This window comes from Rhinolophus ferrumequinum, chromosome 18 (assembly GCF_004115265.2).
Source record: "Rhinolophus ferrumequinum isolate MPI-CBG mRhiFer1 chromosome 18, mRhiFer1_v1.p, whole genome shotgun sequence".
Lineage (NCBI taxonomy): Eukaryota > Metazoa > Chordata > Mammalia > Chiroptera > Rhinolophidae > Rhinolophus > Rhinolophus ferrumequinum.
The window spans coordinates 5,043,526-5,057,550 of NC_046301.1; the positions used below are offsets into that span (position 1 = coordinate 5,043,526).

General features: G+C 39.2%; 1 protein-coding gene across 7 annotated transcripts in view; it reads left to right on the forward strand.

Moving 5' to 3' along the window:
* BLTP1 (bridge-like lipid transfer protein family member 1) overlaps nucleotides 1-14,025 on the forward strand; it is a 161,636-nt gene that overhangs the window by 140,713 nt on the left and 6,898 nt on the right. For all 7 annotated transcript variants that reach the window (XM_033133318.1, XM_033133322.1, XM_033133321.1 and 4 more), the window contains 12 exons: nucleotides 1,346-1,546; nucleotides 2,073-2,252; nucleotides 4,407-4,544; nucleotides 5,234-5,491; nucleotides 6,350-6,500; nucleotides 6,905-7,062; nucleotides 7,179-7,371; nucleotides 7,589-7,806; nucleotides 10,205-10,456; nucleotides 11,144-11,347; nucleotides 12,800-12,994; nucleotides 13,446-13,580. In XM_033133318.1, coding sequence (XP_032989209.1) covers nucleotides 1,346-1,546; nucleotides 2,073-2,252; nucleotides 4,407-4,544; nucleotides 5,234-5,491; nucleotides 6,350-6,500; nucleotides 6,905-7,062; nucleotides 7,179-7,371; nucleotides 7,589-7,806; nucleotides 10,205-10,456; nucleotides 11,144-11,347; nucleotides 12,800-12,994; nucleotides 13,446-13,580 — 2,283 coding nt within the window. The remainder of the gene's footprint in view (nucleotides 1-1,345; nucleotides 1,547-2,072; nucleotides 2,253-4,406; nucleotides 4,545-5,233; nucleotides 5,492-6,349; nucleotides 6,501-6,904; nucleotides 7,063-7,178; nucleotides 7,372-7,588; nucleotides 7,807-10,204; nucleotides 10,457-11,143; nucleotides 11,348-12,799; nucleotides 12,995-13,445; nucleotides 13,581-14,025) is intronic.

Below are 14,025 nucleotides of genomic sequence, written 5' to 3' on the forward strand. Positions count from 1 at the left end.
GAACTCAGCTACCAGGAACTGTCCCTGCTAATGTGGAACTTAAAACTGAATTTGGAGAAACAGATAATAAGCAAACAAGCATATTGTGAGTGGAAATGTGAAGTAGTAGGTGGGTATGAGTTAGCTTGGCAGAGTTAGGAGAAGGAACACTCCAGGTAGAGATAAAAAATGCATAGGCAAGAAAGAGTTCGGTAACTTGGAAGAATAAAATAGGACTAGTCTAAGTGGACCGTGGTGAACAAGGGGTAGACTGGCAGAGAACAGTTTTGCGAGGGGGCCACTAGTGATTGAGCAGAGACGCGGGTGTGATTCTGAGACCCACTTTTCGATCACTAGTCCCCCTGCAGTGTGACAGCTCTCTCCAGGAGGAGAGCAGTGGGCCGGGTCAGCCGTCCACAGCTGATCATTCCTTAGGCTAGAATAGCAGTAGTGAGACGGAGGGAAATAGACGGGCTTGATACATACATGTTGGACACAGAAATTGTTAGACATAGAAATGATATGGTGATAAATTGTACGAAAGGGAGTTAAAAGTGGGAAGGATGACAGGTAACCCCCAGGGTTCAGGTTGAGCTATTTGCATGGAAATATCACTTAGTGGAGATGGGAAACATTGAAGAAAAGGAGATTGTGGGAAAAGATCAAGAAGAGTTCAGTTTCAGACATGATAAGCGCTGAATGCCTGTGACCCATTCTCGTAGGATGTCAGGTAACTGGCTGCAACATATACATACGTGCAAAGGAGGTCTGAGCTGGACACACATATTTTGGAGTCATCACCAAAATCATATAATGTTCTATTCAGATATCCTCATGTTTTGAAGTTTAAAGCATATTTGGAATTAGCCTGTCCACCCATGGTAATGTTGCCACTGAGGACACGTGGTTCTGAAAGACAAAGAGAGCTTTCACTTTCAGCCTGTGTGTGCTTTGCTCTGTTTCCACTGTTTCCTACTGAAATGTGGACTCCAACTGTACAATTTTGGTTTCTTTATTTGGTGTCCCCCTTTGCTTAAACCCCCATTATGCTGTACCTCATCCACAGCAGGCTTCCCGTAGTGCAGAGAGAAGAAGCAGGAAGCCATGGAGTTGGCCACTCACACATGTATATAATTGTTTCAGAGATGAACAGGGGATTCAACCCTGGTTTATGGAGTAAATTAACTGGAAAGTACATCGAAGCCCTCATTGTGTTTTCAAGGATTTAAATCTATTGATGACTTAATGTTTGAGAATTTCTATTTTATTTTCAAGTTACGTGTGGTACTCGAGACGACATTAGTGATAGGCTTCTTTTGTTTTCTGTGGCTTACAAATATTTGGGGTCTCCTGTGTTCCCTGGTAGGCTCGTCAGGACTGGGCAGTCCCCTAGGCAGGAGTCGGCACAGCAGCAGTCAGTCCGATCTCACCACTCCCAGCAGCAGCTCCTCCGGGCTGAGCTTCACTGCGTGCATGTCCGACTTCTCCCTTTATGTATTTCATCCTTACGGAGCAGGGAAGCAAAAAAGCGCCGTCTCTGGCCTCACGCCTGCCTCAGGAGGACTAGGTATGCTCAGCTGTTTGCATCTTCTTCAAACCTACTGTGTCTTTTCAGAAATCATGATACCTTTAATAATGGATATAAAAAAACAAGATCAGAAACTAAAATTTTTCCCCTCTGTTCTGTCTCTACAAATAAGTAGAAATATGAAAAAAATAAGTCAAGTAAATGAATTATACAAAAATTTTAAAACTCAGAATATTTTATAATTGATAAACACAGCGCAGTAATCTCTTTGGATCTGACGTCTATTTGTATAAGAAATGATAGCCTACAAATAGTAAGATTTTCAAGTGTGTGCATCATGTTTGTTAATTTAAAATGAGACTTATTATCATCGCTATTAGAGACCTTAATTTTCACTGACATTTTAAAGTGCAGATTTTACCACTAAAAATGCCCATTAGATCATTCTGCTATTTACCTCACTTAGGTGATTTTAATTGATGGTATGTTCCAGTGTTTTGGGTATTTCATGTGTGTGTGCATGTATATGCATACATGTATGTGTGTGTGTGTGTTCTTTTTAAAGGGAATGTGGATGAAGAACCCACTTCAGTCACTGGTCGAAAAGACTCACTGAGTATAAACCTTGAGTTTGTAAAAGTGAGTTTGTCTCGGATAAGGCGTTCAGGAGGTGCCTCATTTTTTGAAAGTCAGTCTGTAAACAAGTCTGCAAGCAAAATGGACACCACGCTGATAAATATATCTGGTATTCAATTTTATAGTATTTTAATTAAAATATTGTTTTCCAGAATTAAAACAGGCCTCCTTTTGAAGTGTTTAAATATTAAATTTATGAATACACTTATTAGTAAATTTATTTATAAATATTATTTATGTGTTTAAATATTAAATGTAATATTGAGCTTTTAGTAATGAATTAATATAAAAGAGAACAGTAACAGTCCAGCCTCGTGTACTTTCTCAGTCCGAGTAATCAGTGTTAGATAAATACATAGAAATGTCACCTGAGGGCTAAAACATGCCTAATTAAATCACTGAGAACTGCTTCTTCACTTCTCTACCATGAATTGGTACAATTTCTGACTTTATTTGATTTTCTAATTGTAAAATTCTTAAAACACTGAAGAAGGATGAGTTAAAAATAATTTGCTGAGTGTCATAAAGTCCTGATTCGTATGCCTGTGTATTGCTAGCTTTGTAACCAGCTATATAACTATGGGCAAAGAACTTTTGGAATATTTAAAATTAAATGCATGTGGAACATTTGGAAGAATTTAGAGTACTATGAGAGTGAACTTTTAAAATTGTTAAACAAATACAGTAAGTACACTCAACCCAGTATTCATTCAACAAACATGAATACCGTATTTTACGGTGAGCTTGTGGCAGGTACTCTGCTGGGTGAGTGAGGTACAGGCATGTGTAAGGCAGTGTCTGAGGAGTACACAGATAAATGACAGTCCAGTGTGATAAATGCTATAATACAGGTTCATGTAAAGAGAAGGAAACAATAAATTTTATTTAATATGAGAGATGAGAGATGGCTTCACAAAGGAAATATTTGGGCCAGATCTTCAAAATTATATAGGAATATTCTTGGCTATGGCAACATGGTATTTAATGGCACAGAAACATCGAAGAGTATGTCTTTGACTTATACTTTGGTTCACTGAGGCTGAAGCATGGGTATGCGAGAGCATTTCATTGCTTGTTCAAAGTAGGTGGGGCCGGAGGGGGAGAGGAGTCGGCTTGATGTAGAGCTCGTAAAGCAGACCAGGGCCAGATTGGGGGTATGGGGACTCAGATGCCAGGCGACAGATAGAATTCTGGTCCTGTGGGCTGTGAGAAGTCATTAGAGGTTTTTAAGAAATGGGATGACAACATCACCCCCAAAGATAACAATATTGAATTATACACTTAAAAATCTATTAAGAAGATAGATCTCATGCTAAGTGTTCTGAGCACAAAAAATAAGGCAAAATTGTATATGGATTATGCAATTAACATCTGATTATTATGTACTTTTGTAAAAAGGGGATGATGGTTCAGAATGGTGTTTTAGGAAGAGTTGATAGTAGTATGAAAAATGGGAGAGGAAAGGTGCTTGAGGCTGTTGAAATAGACCAAGGGGATGAAGGCCTGAATTGTGACAGTAAAAAAGAAGATGGAATGGTTTCAAGAGAAATAAAAGAGAATCCACAAGCTTGAGGACAAATTGTGTGAGGAGCTGTAGAGCAGTAGACGAAGTGCCTCTAGGGTGTTCAGGTAGAAGGGTCAGATAAACAATTGGCTGATGGGCTCAGGCTCACAGAGACCTTTGATGTGGGAGACGGTGGTGTGTAAACGCTACAGAAGCCGCGTGGAGGAATAGACGAGGACACACAGCAAGCAGCAGAGTGCTCAGACAGCACCCGGGACGTGGCCACCCGGGACGCATTCACACTGCCAAGTCACTGCTCTTTGTCTAAGAGGAAAGGAGTCGTTCTTGCCACACAGCTCTTTTAGTTTGCAGCGACTTTTGAGGAAGTTCGTAGACCAGCTCGTCCTGATGATTCATTTGTTGTATTTGAGGATAGCCCTTTGTTTAAGTTGAAAACTGTCTATGAGACTGATTTTTAGAACCTCTCTGAGAATTTCCTGGTAAAGTGGTAGTAGAATTCCAACTCGCTGTCATCTCAAAAAAGGAATGGAACTAATAGTGTTAGAATGTGCTATTTTTCTCATTGGTGAAAAGAACATATTATCACTCATTAATCATACCATGCAACTTATTTTGATATTTCATGAATTGTAACATTAAATTCAGTTCTGTAGTACCATTTCATATTATACCTACTGTGTAAAAATAATGAAGGTTTTGGAAATTTGTTCTAACAAATTTTATTTATTTATGTATCAGCTGTTTGTGATATAGGGTCTGCTTCCTTTAAATATGATATGCGCCGACTCAGTGAAATTCTGGCATTTCCGAGAGCCTGGTATAGGAGAAGTATTGCCAGACGCCTGTTCCTGGGAGACCAAACTATAAATTTGCCAAGTAAGCCTGTTACACGAATGTAGTTTATACTTGGTTGTTTTTCACTTTGGTTACAATGGTACCAAGACCCACAGTTGGTAACACAGACTTCGTCTTACTTGGTAGGTTGTACCATGCAGTTCATTCCCTCGTTCAACAAATGTCTGCACCCCTCTAATGTGCTAAGCACATTTTGTGGGTCACAAAAAGCTTGCCCTCTCAGAGATGACATTCAGCTGACTTATTCTATAACGATTACCCTGTAATCTTTGTAAAATCTGGAAACGCAGAAATACCATCCGAGTTAATCACTGTTAGTTAAACATGGAAAACAGAAAATGGTGGGGACATGCTACCATATTGCCTGCATTTGTTCTCTTGGACTTTGATATCATTGTAGGATTATATTGTATAAGTAAAATGTAGAGTTAGCATGATACAATAGAAATATTAGAAATCTGATCTAGGTTTGTTCCCTCATCTGTAAATGGGAAGAGAGTACCTCTCCAGCCCTGTCCTAGAATTTCTGTGAGAATTAAATAACATGCTGGAATGTACTCTGCAAACTGTAAACTTCTGTACAGTTGTCAAATAGAGAATTAGAAGGAATATATAAAGTGATCATAAATGGCAGGGTGGTGAAACTTACTATTTTATAACATGGTGGTTTTACCCCCTTAATTCTGTTTTTGTTGCCACTTTTCTATTAGCATCTGGCCCAGGGACCCCTGATTCCATTGAAGGGGTAAGCCAGCATCTTTCCCCCGAATCATCAAGAAAAGCTTACTGCAGGACCTGGGAGCAGCCCAGTCAGTCGGCCTCCTTCACCCACATGCCTCAGTCACCCAATGTGTTCAATGAGCATGTGACAAACAGCACCATGTCACCAGGCACAGCAGCGCAGAGCCTGAAATCCCCAGCTTCCATAAGATCCAGGAGCGTGTCTGATTCTTCAGTTCCCCGAAGAGGTAACACTGCTCTCTTTGTTTTAGTAGCCCTCCCATGCCCCCAAGATAAAAATTGTAATTTGTGACTCCCAGACTTCTGTCCCAACTGCAGGGAGATACACTCTTGCAGGTTTTTATGGAAGATGGTGGACGGGCCGCGGTGATACCCCAAACCAAACAAACCCCTCTAAGTATTTGCCAGCAGAAGAGACAGCTGGATGGCTAGTAGTTTGAAAAGGGATAGGAAGAGAGGCGTTGTTAGGGAGATCCATGCGGTACAGTCAGTTTTAGAAGTAAAACAAACCTAAGATGTTTGGTATTGGAAGTTCGTCTTTGAATTCACTCAGTCATTCTTTTGTTCACCCAGTGTTTTTTGAACTGTTTGATGTGCTCAGCACTCAACTTGTGTTTGAACACATAAACATGAGTGCTCTAGTTCAGGTCACAAGGTAAGATGAGAGTCTAATGAACAAATGCAGGATTCAAGACGTACCTGAGTCCGTAAGACACAGAAGACAGGCACGCAGCGGCCTCTGCTCTCAGAACAATCCCTACCTCACACCCTCCATCTGGCAGCAGCAACTAGGATGCCCTCCTTCATTAAGAAAACCCCAGGTGGGGAGTGATCTGTGCTGCTGTACGCCCCACACCCCAGAATCCCCACATATACAGTGGAGGTCACACATTGCTTTCAAGGTCTTTCTAAGCATTCAGCAAAGGGTAACTGTTTCACGGGCAATATGACAGCTATTTAATGTTAGGCCTGAATACAAGACTATCGTATTTTTATGTTTTTTGATTATAGTGACGAGTAGCTTTTGCTTTGTAATCGCTGAGCATCTATGTGAATAAATGTGCATTTGATTTTTCTGTTTTTAGATTCACTTTCAAAGACATCAACTCCTTTTAACAAATCAAACAAAGCAGCAAGTCAACAAGGCGCCCCATGGGAAACACTTGTCGTGTTTGCTATCAACTTGAAGCAATTAAATGTTCAAATGAATATGAGTAATGTAATGGGAAATACGACGTAAGTTATTCAGATACAAAGAAAATATAATGAATGAATCATTAGTTTTAATTTTCCCTATATTGTCGTAAAGCAAGTCAAAATCCTTGTTTTTAATGCTGGAATGTTTGAGACAGTAAAAGCAGTAGATTAAAGATATAAAATTGCTTTATCCTGAAAAAAGACTTAATCTAAAGATACTATAATATAAAATAGCATGAAATATGTGTTCTAAAAAGAGACAAAATTTTAAGGAAAATAGCATAATTTTCTAGTTAAGAAAAAAGCCTCATCAATGTTAATATTCAGACATTTACCACAGTTTTTATAAGAGATGTATTTTACTGTGAAATCATCTAACTCTTGTTTAAATTCATGACCCTGGAAGCCATACGTCTACTTAATAACCTCTTTCTCTCTTTCAGCTGGACAACCAGTGGGCTGAAGAGCCAGGGCCGGCTGTCGGTAGGCAGTAACCGAGATCGCGAGATCAGCATGTCCGTTGGGCTGGGAAGATCACAGTTAGATTCTAAAGGAGGGGTCGTCGGAGGAACCATAGATGTCAATGCTCTGGAGATGGTTGGTATGTTGAAATTTTACAGCTGAAACATAGATTGAAAAAAACGTTTTAAAAATGGGCTTTGATGAGTTTTTCCTGTTGGGCATTTCTGTGACAAGGAATTATTGTTTCTCTTCCAGCTCATATTTCTGAACATCCCAATCAGCAGCCCAGCCACAAAATCCAGATTACTATGGGTTCGACGGAAGCCCGTGTGGATTACATGGGCTCGAGCATCCTCATGGGCATCTTTAGTAATGCTGACCTCAAGCTTCAGGATGAGTGGAAAGTCAATCTCTACAACACACTGGAGTCGAGCATAAGCGATAAAAGGTATCTAGTCAGAAACACGTTTTGGACACTGTATATGACTGCTTTTAACATATTCTGTCATCCAGTGAGAAAGCACAGCCAATTCATTTTTCTTGCAAAATGATTTTATATTATGCAGTTAATGTGACTGAAAGAGCTGGGTGGGGAAGAGAATTATTCTTGTACTTTTAAGCTGTTTTCCTTCCGTAAGATGTAAGGTCTCTGTTTTATGTTCTAGTGAAATTTTTGTCCATGGAGATTTGAAGTGGGATATTTTCCAAGTAATGATATCACGGTCAACCACACCGGACCTGATAAAAATAGGAATGAAGCTCCAGGAATTTTTCACACAACAGTTTGACACCAGCAAACGAGCTCTGTCGACCTGGGGACCAGTTCCTTATCTTCCACCTAAGACCACGACGAATAACCTAGAGAAAAGTTCACAAGAACAACGTAAGAATTAGAGCTACGCCTCTCTATGTGCCCTGCCTTTCACTAAATATGTTACAGTCTTCATTTAAAGTAATAATGTCTGTATTCCACACTGACAAAGTGATCCACTCGCTCTCATCCTGGTCACTCAGCAGAGAACCTGATTTCCCACCCAGCAGTGGAAACAGAAGCCACACTGGAGAGGTCATCGTTCAGTGTCACCTCCCCCGCCACCCTCATCTGCAACCACACGCGCTCCTGCCCCTGCACACTGAGTGTGACCACACCACGTTCTGCTGGAGAGCGTGAGCTGTGGTTCAGCTTGGTTAACGTGTCACATTAGGCGGATGATTCTTTTCACGCAGCAGCTCAATCAGCAAATGTGTGTTCAGCATGACCATGTTGAGCACTGTTCCAGGTCCGGCCACCTAAGGTGGACAAAGTTCCCGTCCTTATGAAGTTTACGTTCCAGTGGGGGAGGCAGGCCATAACGCAGTGATGAAAATGCCGGATAACTGCAGGGAGCGAGAAGTGCTAAGGAAAGAAGAAAGCAGGGGAAGGCAGTAGAGCGCGGCAGTGTGCGGGGGTAGCTGCTTTGGAAGCCTTTTCTGAAGTGAAAGACCTCTGCTGAGAGAGTTATGGGCATGGGAGGTGCCTGAAGGGCGCAAAGCTCCTCTGACAGGAAGAAACTTGGTTAGAGGATCATGAAGGTGGTCACTGCGGGGCCAGAGGGAGCAAGCAGGAAAATGCCGGACATGAACTCAGGGAGATGGGTCACAGTTAAGATTTTCAATATGGTAGGTGGCTATTGGAGACTTCTGAACAGATTTGATATTATTTGATTTTCCTTTTCTTAAAATACCACTCTGGCTGCTATGCGGAGCACAGACTACATGTGGTGGTTGAGAATGGAAGTAAGGAGACCATGTACTGTAATTACCGTTACCACCGTTACCATAGTTACGTTACCATAGGAAGGAGGCCATGCAGGAGGCCAGGCCACCCGTGGCGGCTTTAACTAGTGATAGAGGTAAAAGTGGTGCAAAGTTGTCAGAATCAGGACAATGGTTAATAACTTATTCTCACAGAACCAGTACATGTGCATTGAGAAAAAACTAGAAAATACACGCAAAAAATCAAAACATCCCATTCCACCCAGAAATCACCACTGAATACTTGAGAGCATAAACTTTCAGGTACTTTTCTGTGCACCTAGATACATGTGTGTACTTTTTACCAAAATAGTGATCATACTGTTTTGTAACCTTTTCCACTCAATCTCCTACTTTCCATTTTGCCAATTTATCTCCTCTAGCCTCTGACCACATTCCACAATTGACCTAAAATTATCCTTACAATTGAAGATCACAGGTTAATCCAATTGAAGGTATATCCAATTGAAGATCACAGGTTAAAACATCTGGTTGTGTTCCTTCACTCTCTTTTAATTCAGCATGGTCCTCTTTTTAATGACCTGACTTGGTGAAGGGACCTGGCCAGTTGTCCTGCAGAATGTCCTATCGTGCTTTCGAGGTATTTTCCATTTGCTTCCTTGTGGTTTCACTTATCTTGTTCCTCCAGCCCCAGTTTTTTTGTTTTGTTTTTGTTTTTTAAATTAGAAATGGTATCAGGCATATACAAATAGAGGGAAGTTTCCCAAGACACCTGGCCTGGATTCTTTTAAAAAGCCCTTGTCATGGAAAAACAAGCAAACAGTCTTCAGGGAATTGTTCCAGGTTAAAAGACTCTAAAGTGACATGCCAACTAAATGCAACACGTGATCCCTGGTTGGATCTAGAATGAGAGCTGTGGAAAGCAGCCAAAAACGGCAGTCCTGGAATAAGTGGGAAATATTAGTGCTTCCCAAACTTCAGTGTGTGTCTGAAGCAGCTGGAGATTCTGCTCCAGTAGGCACGGCATGGACATAAGAGCCTGCATTTCTAACAAGTTTTGGGGTGATGCTGATGGTCCTCAGACCTCACTTTTGAGTAGCAAGGGTTTAAAAGAATAAAAAAACATGTACTTTCAGGGGATCTGCATTTGACTTCTAGGTCTTCTAGCCACTGGTTTGTCTACTCCCTCTTCTGCTTCACTTGAAAAGGTCTAGATGAAATGCCTAGTTTACAGTTACTATGAGATCGTATAAAATTTCATTAATCATTGCAGCAGTGTAAGTTATAATTGTTATTAGCAAGTTACTACTTTCTTTAGTTCATTCCATCCCTATGCAGCGTCTTTTCCCAGCTGTATCTTTATGAGCTTCTGCTCAATGTTAAGCAGCAGTTGGATTGTTGTTTTCATCCCTTAACTGAGTCACTTCGGCTGTACAAAGCAGCCACCTCCCGCCCCCCCTCCCCAGCCTCCCCATTCAGGATGTGCCTGAGGCCTCCCGGCTAAGTGGTTTCTGGTTTTCTTGCAGTACTTGATGCGGCCCACCATCGGCATTGGCCTGGAGTATTGAAGGTGGTGTCAGGATGCCACATATCCTTGTTTCAGATCCCATTACCAGAAGATGGAATGCAGTTTGGAGGATCAATGAGCTTACATGGAAATCATATGACACTAGCTTGTTTTCATGGTCCAAATTTCCGTTCAAAATCCTGGGCCCTTTTTCACCTAGAAGAACCAAATATTGCTTTTTGGACTGAAGCTCAGAAAATCTGGGAAGATGGTAAACTGACAGCTTTTAAGCTTTTACTCTTTGCTGTCCTCTGATATGATAACATATGGCAAAGCAGTTTTCCTTTCTCATGTCTTTGTCTTTTTTTCTTACAATATTTCTGAAGTCTTATCTCTATGTGTTGTCATGTACCTGACAGGTCAAGTTCACTTTGTATCTATATAAAGTCTGGGACGTGTTAAATGACTCATTTCTGAACTTGCTATCTACTCTGCTTCTTACTTAAGCAATTAAAGTTTCTGCTGCTGGGGCTGGTCATAGTCATAATAATAATAGTTATTGTAAATATTTCTTATGAAAACATAAACAGAAGACACAGTGGTAGCATAAGGAAATTATTTGCCAGTCAAGATCATAATTTTTATGGGCGAGGGTGTGCTTTTACCTCTATTTACAATGATAAACCCAGTTCCTTTTAGCTTTAATTCCTACTCAGAGGTTTCTTAATGATGAATGAAAAAAATGGTTGATGCTCTTCCCCTTACTGGGGATAAATCCCATTATAACTAAAAGAAGAAAAAATTATTTGTGATTTTTTTTTTTCCCCTTCACTGATTTACTCCTCAATTTCACAACCCTCCCTATCTGTGTATGACTTACTACATCTGTTGCTCTAAGGCCACAACTGCTGCATCTAAATATAGTTCGTTACATTAAGAAACTTTTCCTTTCCTCTAGGCGCTAGTGATCATTCTACATATATTGTACAAACATTGGATTTTCACCTGGGCCATAATACCATGGTTACCAAACCATGTGGAGCTTTGGAAAGTCCCATGGCCACAATAACCAAGATAACGAGGCGCCGCCATGAAAACCCACCCCACGGAGTCGCAAGTGTAAAAGAATGGTTCAATTATGTTACAGCCACCAGGAATGAAGGTTCAGAGTTTGGTTTTTTTGGAGAGATTTGTTTTGTTTTTTCTAGTTTGAGCTCTTTTGACTATGCTTAGAATTTAAGTGGAGGGAGGATTTTCATTTCTTCAATTAAAAAAGTTTCATTTTACTCCTGCTGACATAAGTAACAATAATACTATATATGATTGCACCACGCTGGTAATGCAACATCTCATAGAGTAGAATTATTTCAGATGTAACTGAAAACATTCAAAATAAAATTGGCTTAAATAAATTAGAAGTATTTAAATAAATTAGAATTTAAATAAATTAAAGTAAAGTTAAGTTTACTTTATGATAATTGGAAAAATATTTTCATACTAGTGCTAAACATTGGAGGTTTAGAGAGTTATTACACAACTAAGTAATAGAAGGCCACAAACTTAAGGTTCAGGGTGGATGGACTAAAATGAAACCAAATGATTTTATTCCTATGAAGCAGAAGTTTAAAGAGAGTGGTTCTGATGAGCTTTTTCATTTGATTAGATTTATCAATCTTATAATATTGTGGTCATGAAAATTTTTATTTTGGGGTTGTTTTTGTGTTCAAGTTTACAGTACTGTTTTTACCAATACATTTCATTTGTATTGTAAAGCTGACTAGATTAAGACGTGTTAAGACTTGAATGTTTTACTTAAAAATGACTTTTCAAAATGGAAAAGATGACTTGGGCCCTATGGAAAATAGTTACTATGGATTAGGCTACCCCAGAGATTAGAGACTGTTAGAAATGTTCTGAGAACAAAAGAGGATAAAGAAGCAAATTAGTTTATGCATGTATTGACTATTCTACTTTCTAAGTAGATATTTGGGAGGAAGGGATCCTTTTTGGGTGGGATACTATGGAGGGACTATTAGCATGTTGAACTGATACCTGTGTACCTAGAAAAAATGCTAATTTTTATAAGACAACCATAATGAAATCATAGCACATATGTTGGGGAAAATCAGGACTTCTACCTGATTTCAAGGTCAGGATCATTTAATTGCAAATTCTGTAAAGTATTCAATGTATGGAGAACTTTGAGATTAATGAAACTCTTAAATTCAGACTTGAATTCAGTTGAGAATATTCATTTTAAAGTTCAAGAAACAAAAAATGGATTGGATTATTGGATTTATCCGAAATCATGTTATAAAGCTTCAGTCTTGAGAATAGTGATATATGTGTGTATATACATATATATAAGTACAAATCACTACATACATATTAACATCACTATATTTATATATATATCTGTACCTCATCTACATATATAGAGATATATAACTATTCTCAAGACCACAGCTTCTATATAACTATTTTTAAAAATGTCTTTATTTTCTAACTTCTGAAATGATAAAAGTTCTGTGTATCATGGTGTCATGAAAGCTATAGGCTTACAATGCCTACTGGTTTAATTCAATTCTTACTATCTTTATTATTATGTATGTAGAGCTAAACCTACTTCGTAATGTTGATGCTAATAACGCTGAGAACAGCACCATGGTGAAGAATTCCAGTTTGCTGAGTGGCTTCCGAGGAGGTTCTAGCTACAATCATGAAACAGAGACTATCTTTGCATTACCAAGGATGCAGCTCGACTTTAAATCCATTCATGTTCAAGAACCACAGGAACCTTCATTACAGGGTATGTGGGAAAACCATCTTTAGTTTCTAAAGTTCCGAAGAAAATACTAAAGGAACTTCAAACTACTGCTGTTTTCCCACAGGTTATTTTTGTAATATTAATATAATATGATGAAATTGATTTCCTGGGTCAAATTGATTGATTTTCATGCCAGCCATATGATCTCTGGCAAATGATTTAATCCATTTGCACCTTTCTCCTCAGTAAAATGGGGGCTAACAACAGGACCTCATTCGTGGGGTTTTTATGAGGAATAAATGGCATATTTTTGAAAAGTGCTCAGTCAACTATCATTCTGTAAATCATCATTCTGTAAATACAAAAACTACTCATTTCTCTGTTGTTGCATTTAATTGGATGCATTTACACAAACCCATGTAAAGCCCTTATTAACGGTGAGAAAGGGACTCATTCATGAAATCTCTGCTATAAAGGAACTTTGCCCTTGCAGATCCCAGCCTGAAGCCAAAGGTAGAATGTAGTGTGGTGACAGAGTTCACTGACCACATCTGTGTGACTATGGATGCTGAGCTCATCATGTTTCTCCATGATTTAGTGTCGGCTTATCTTAAAGAAAAAGAAAAAGGTAGGTAGCATATTCTTGTTTGGGGAGGTTTGTTTTTTCTGTTTTTGTTTTTCGAGCTTCAAGAAAGGCTGTTGTCTGTCATTTATATGGATTTTTATGGTCTTATGACAAAACGAGTACAATGTGTCTCCTTCCTCTATGAATTCTAATGAAATACCTATAAATAATATATTAGTAAGACTATTTCGCAGGCTTTCTGAGTATCTTCTAGGTACACAGTACTCTTTCTAACCACGCTTCACACTGAGTGATGTTTGATGCTTTCCAGAATGTTTCCGTATACCAATGTACATTATCTGGCCTTGTAGGAGATTCTCACAAAGTAGGCAAAGAAAAGAAATCCTCTTTGAAGAAATGTTGCCAGTCAAAGTGAAATGACTGAAGGAACAACTACATAATAAAGCAGCAGGACTTGTACACATAATTGGGAAAATTAAATTGAATT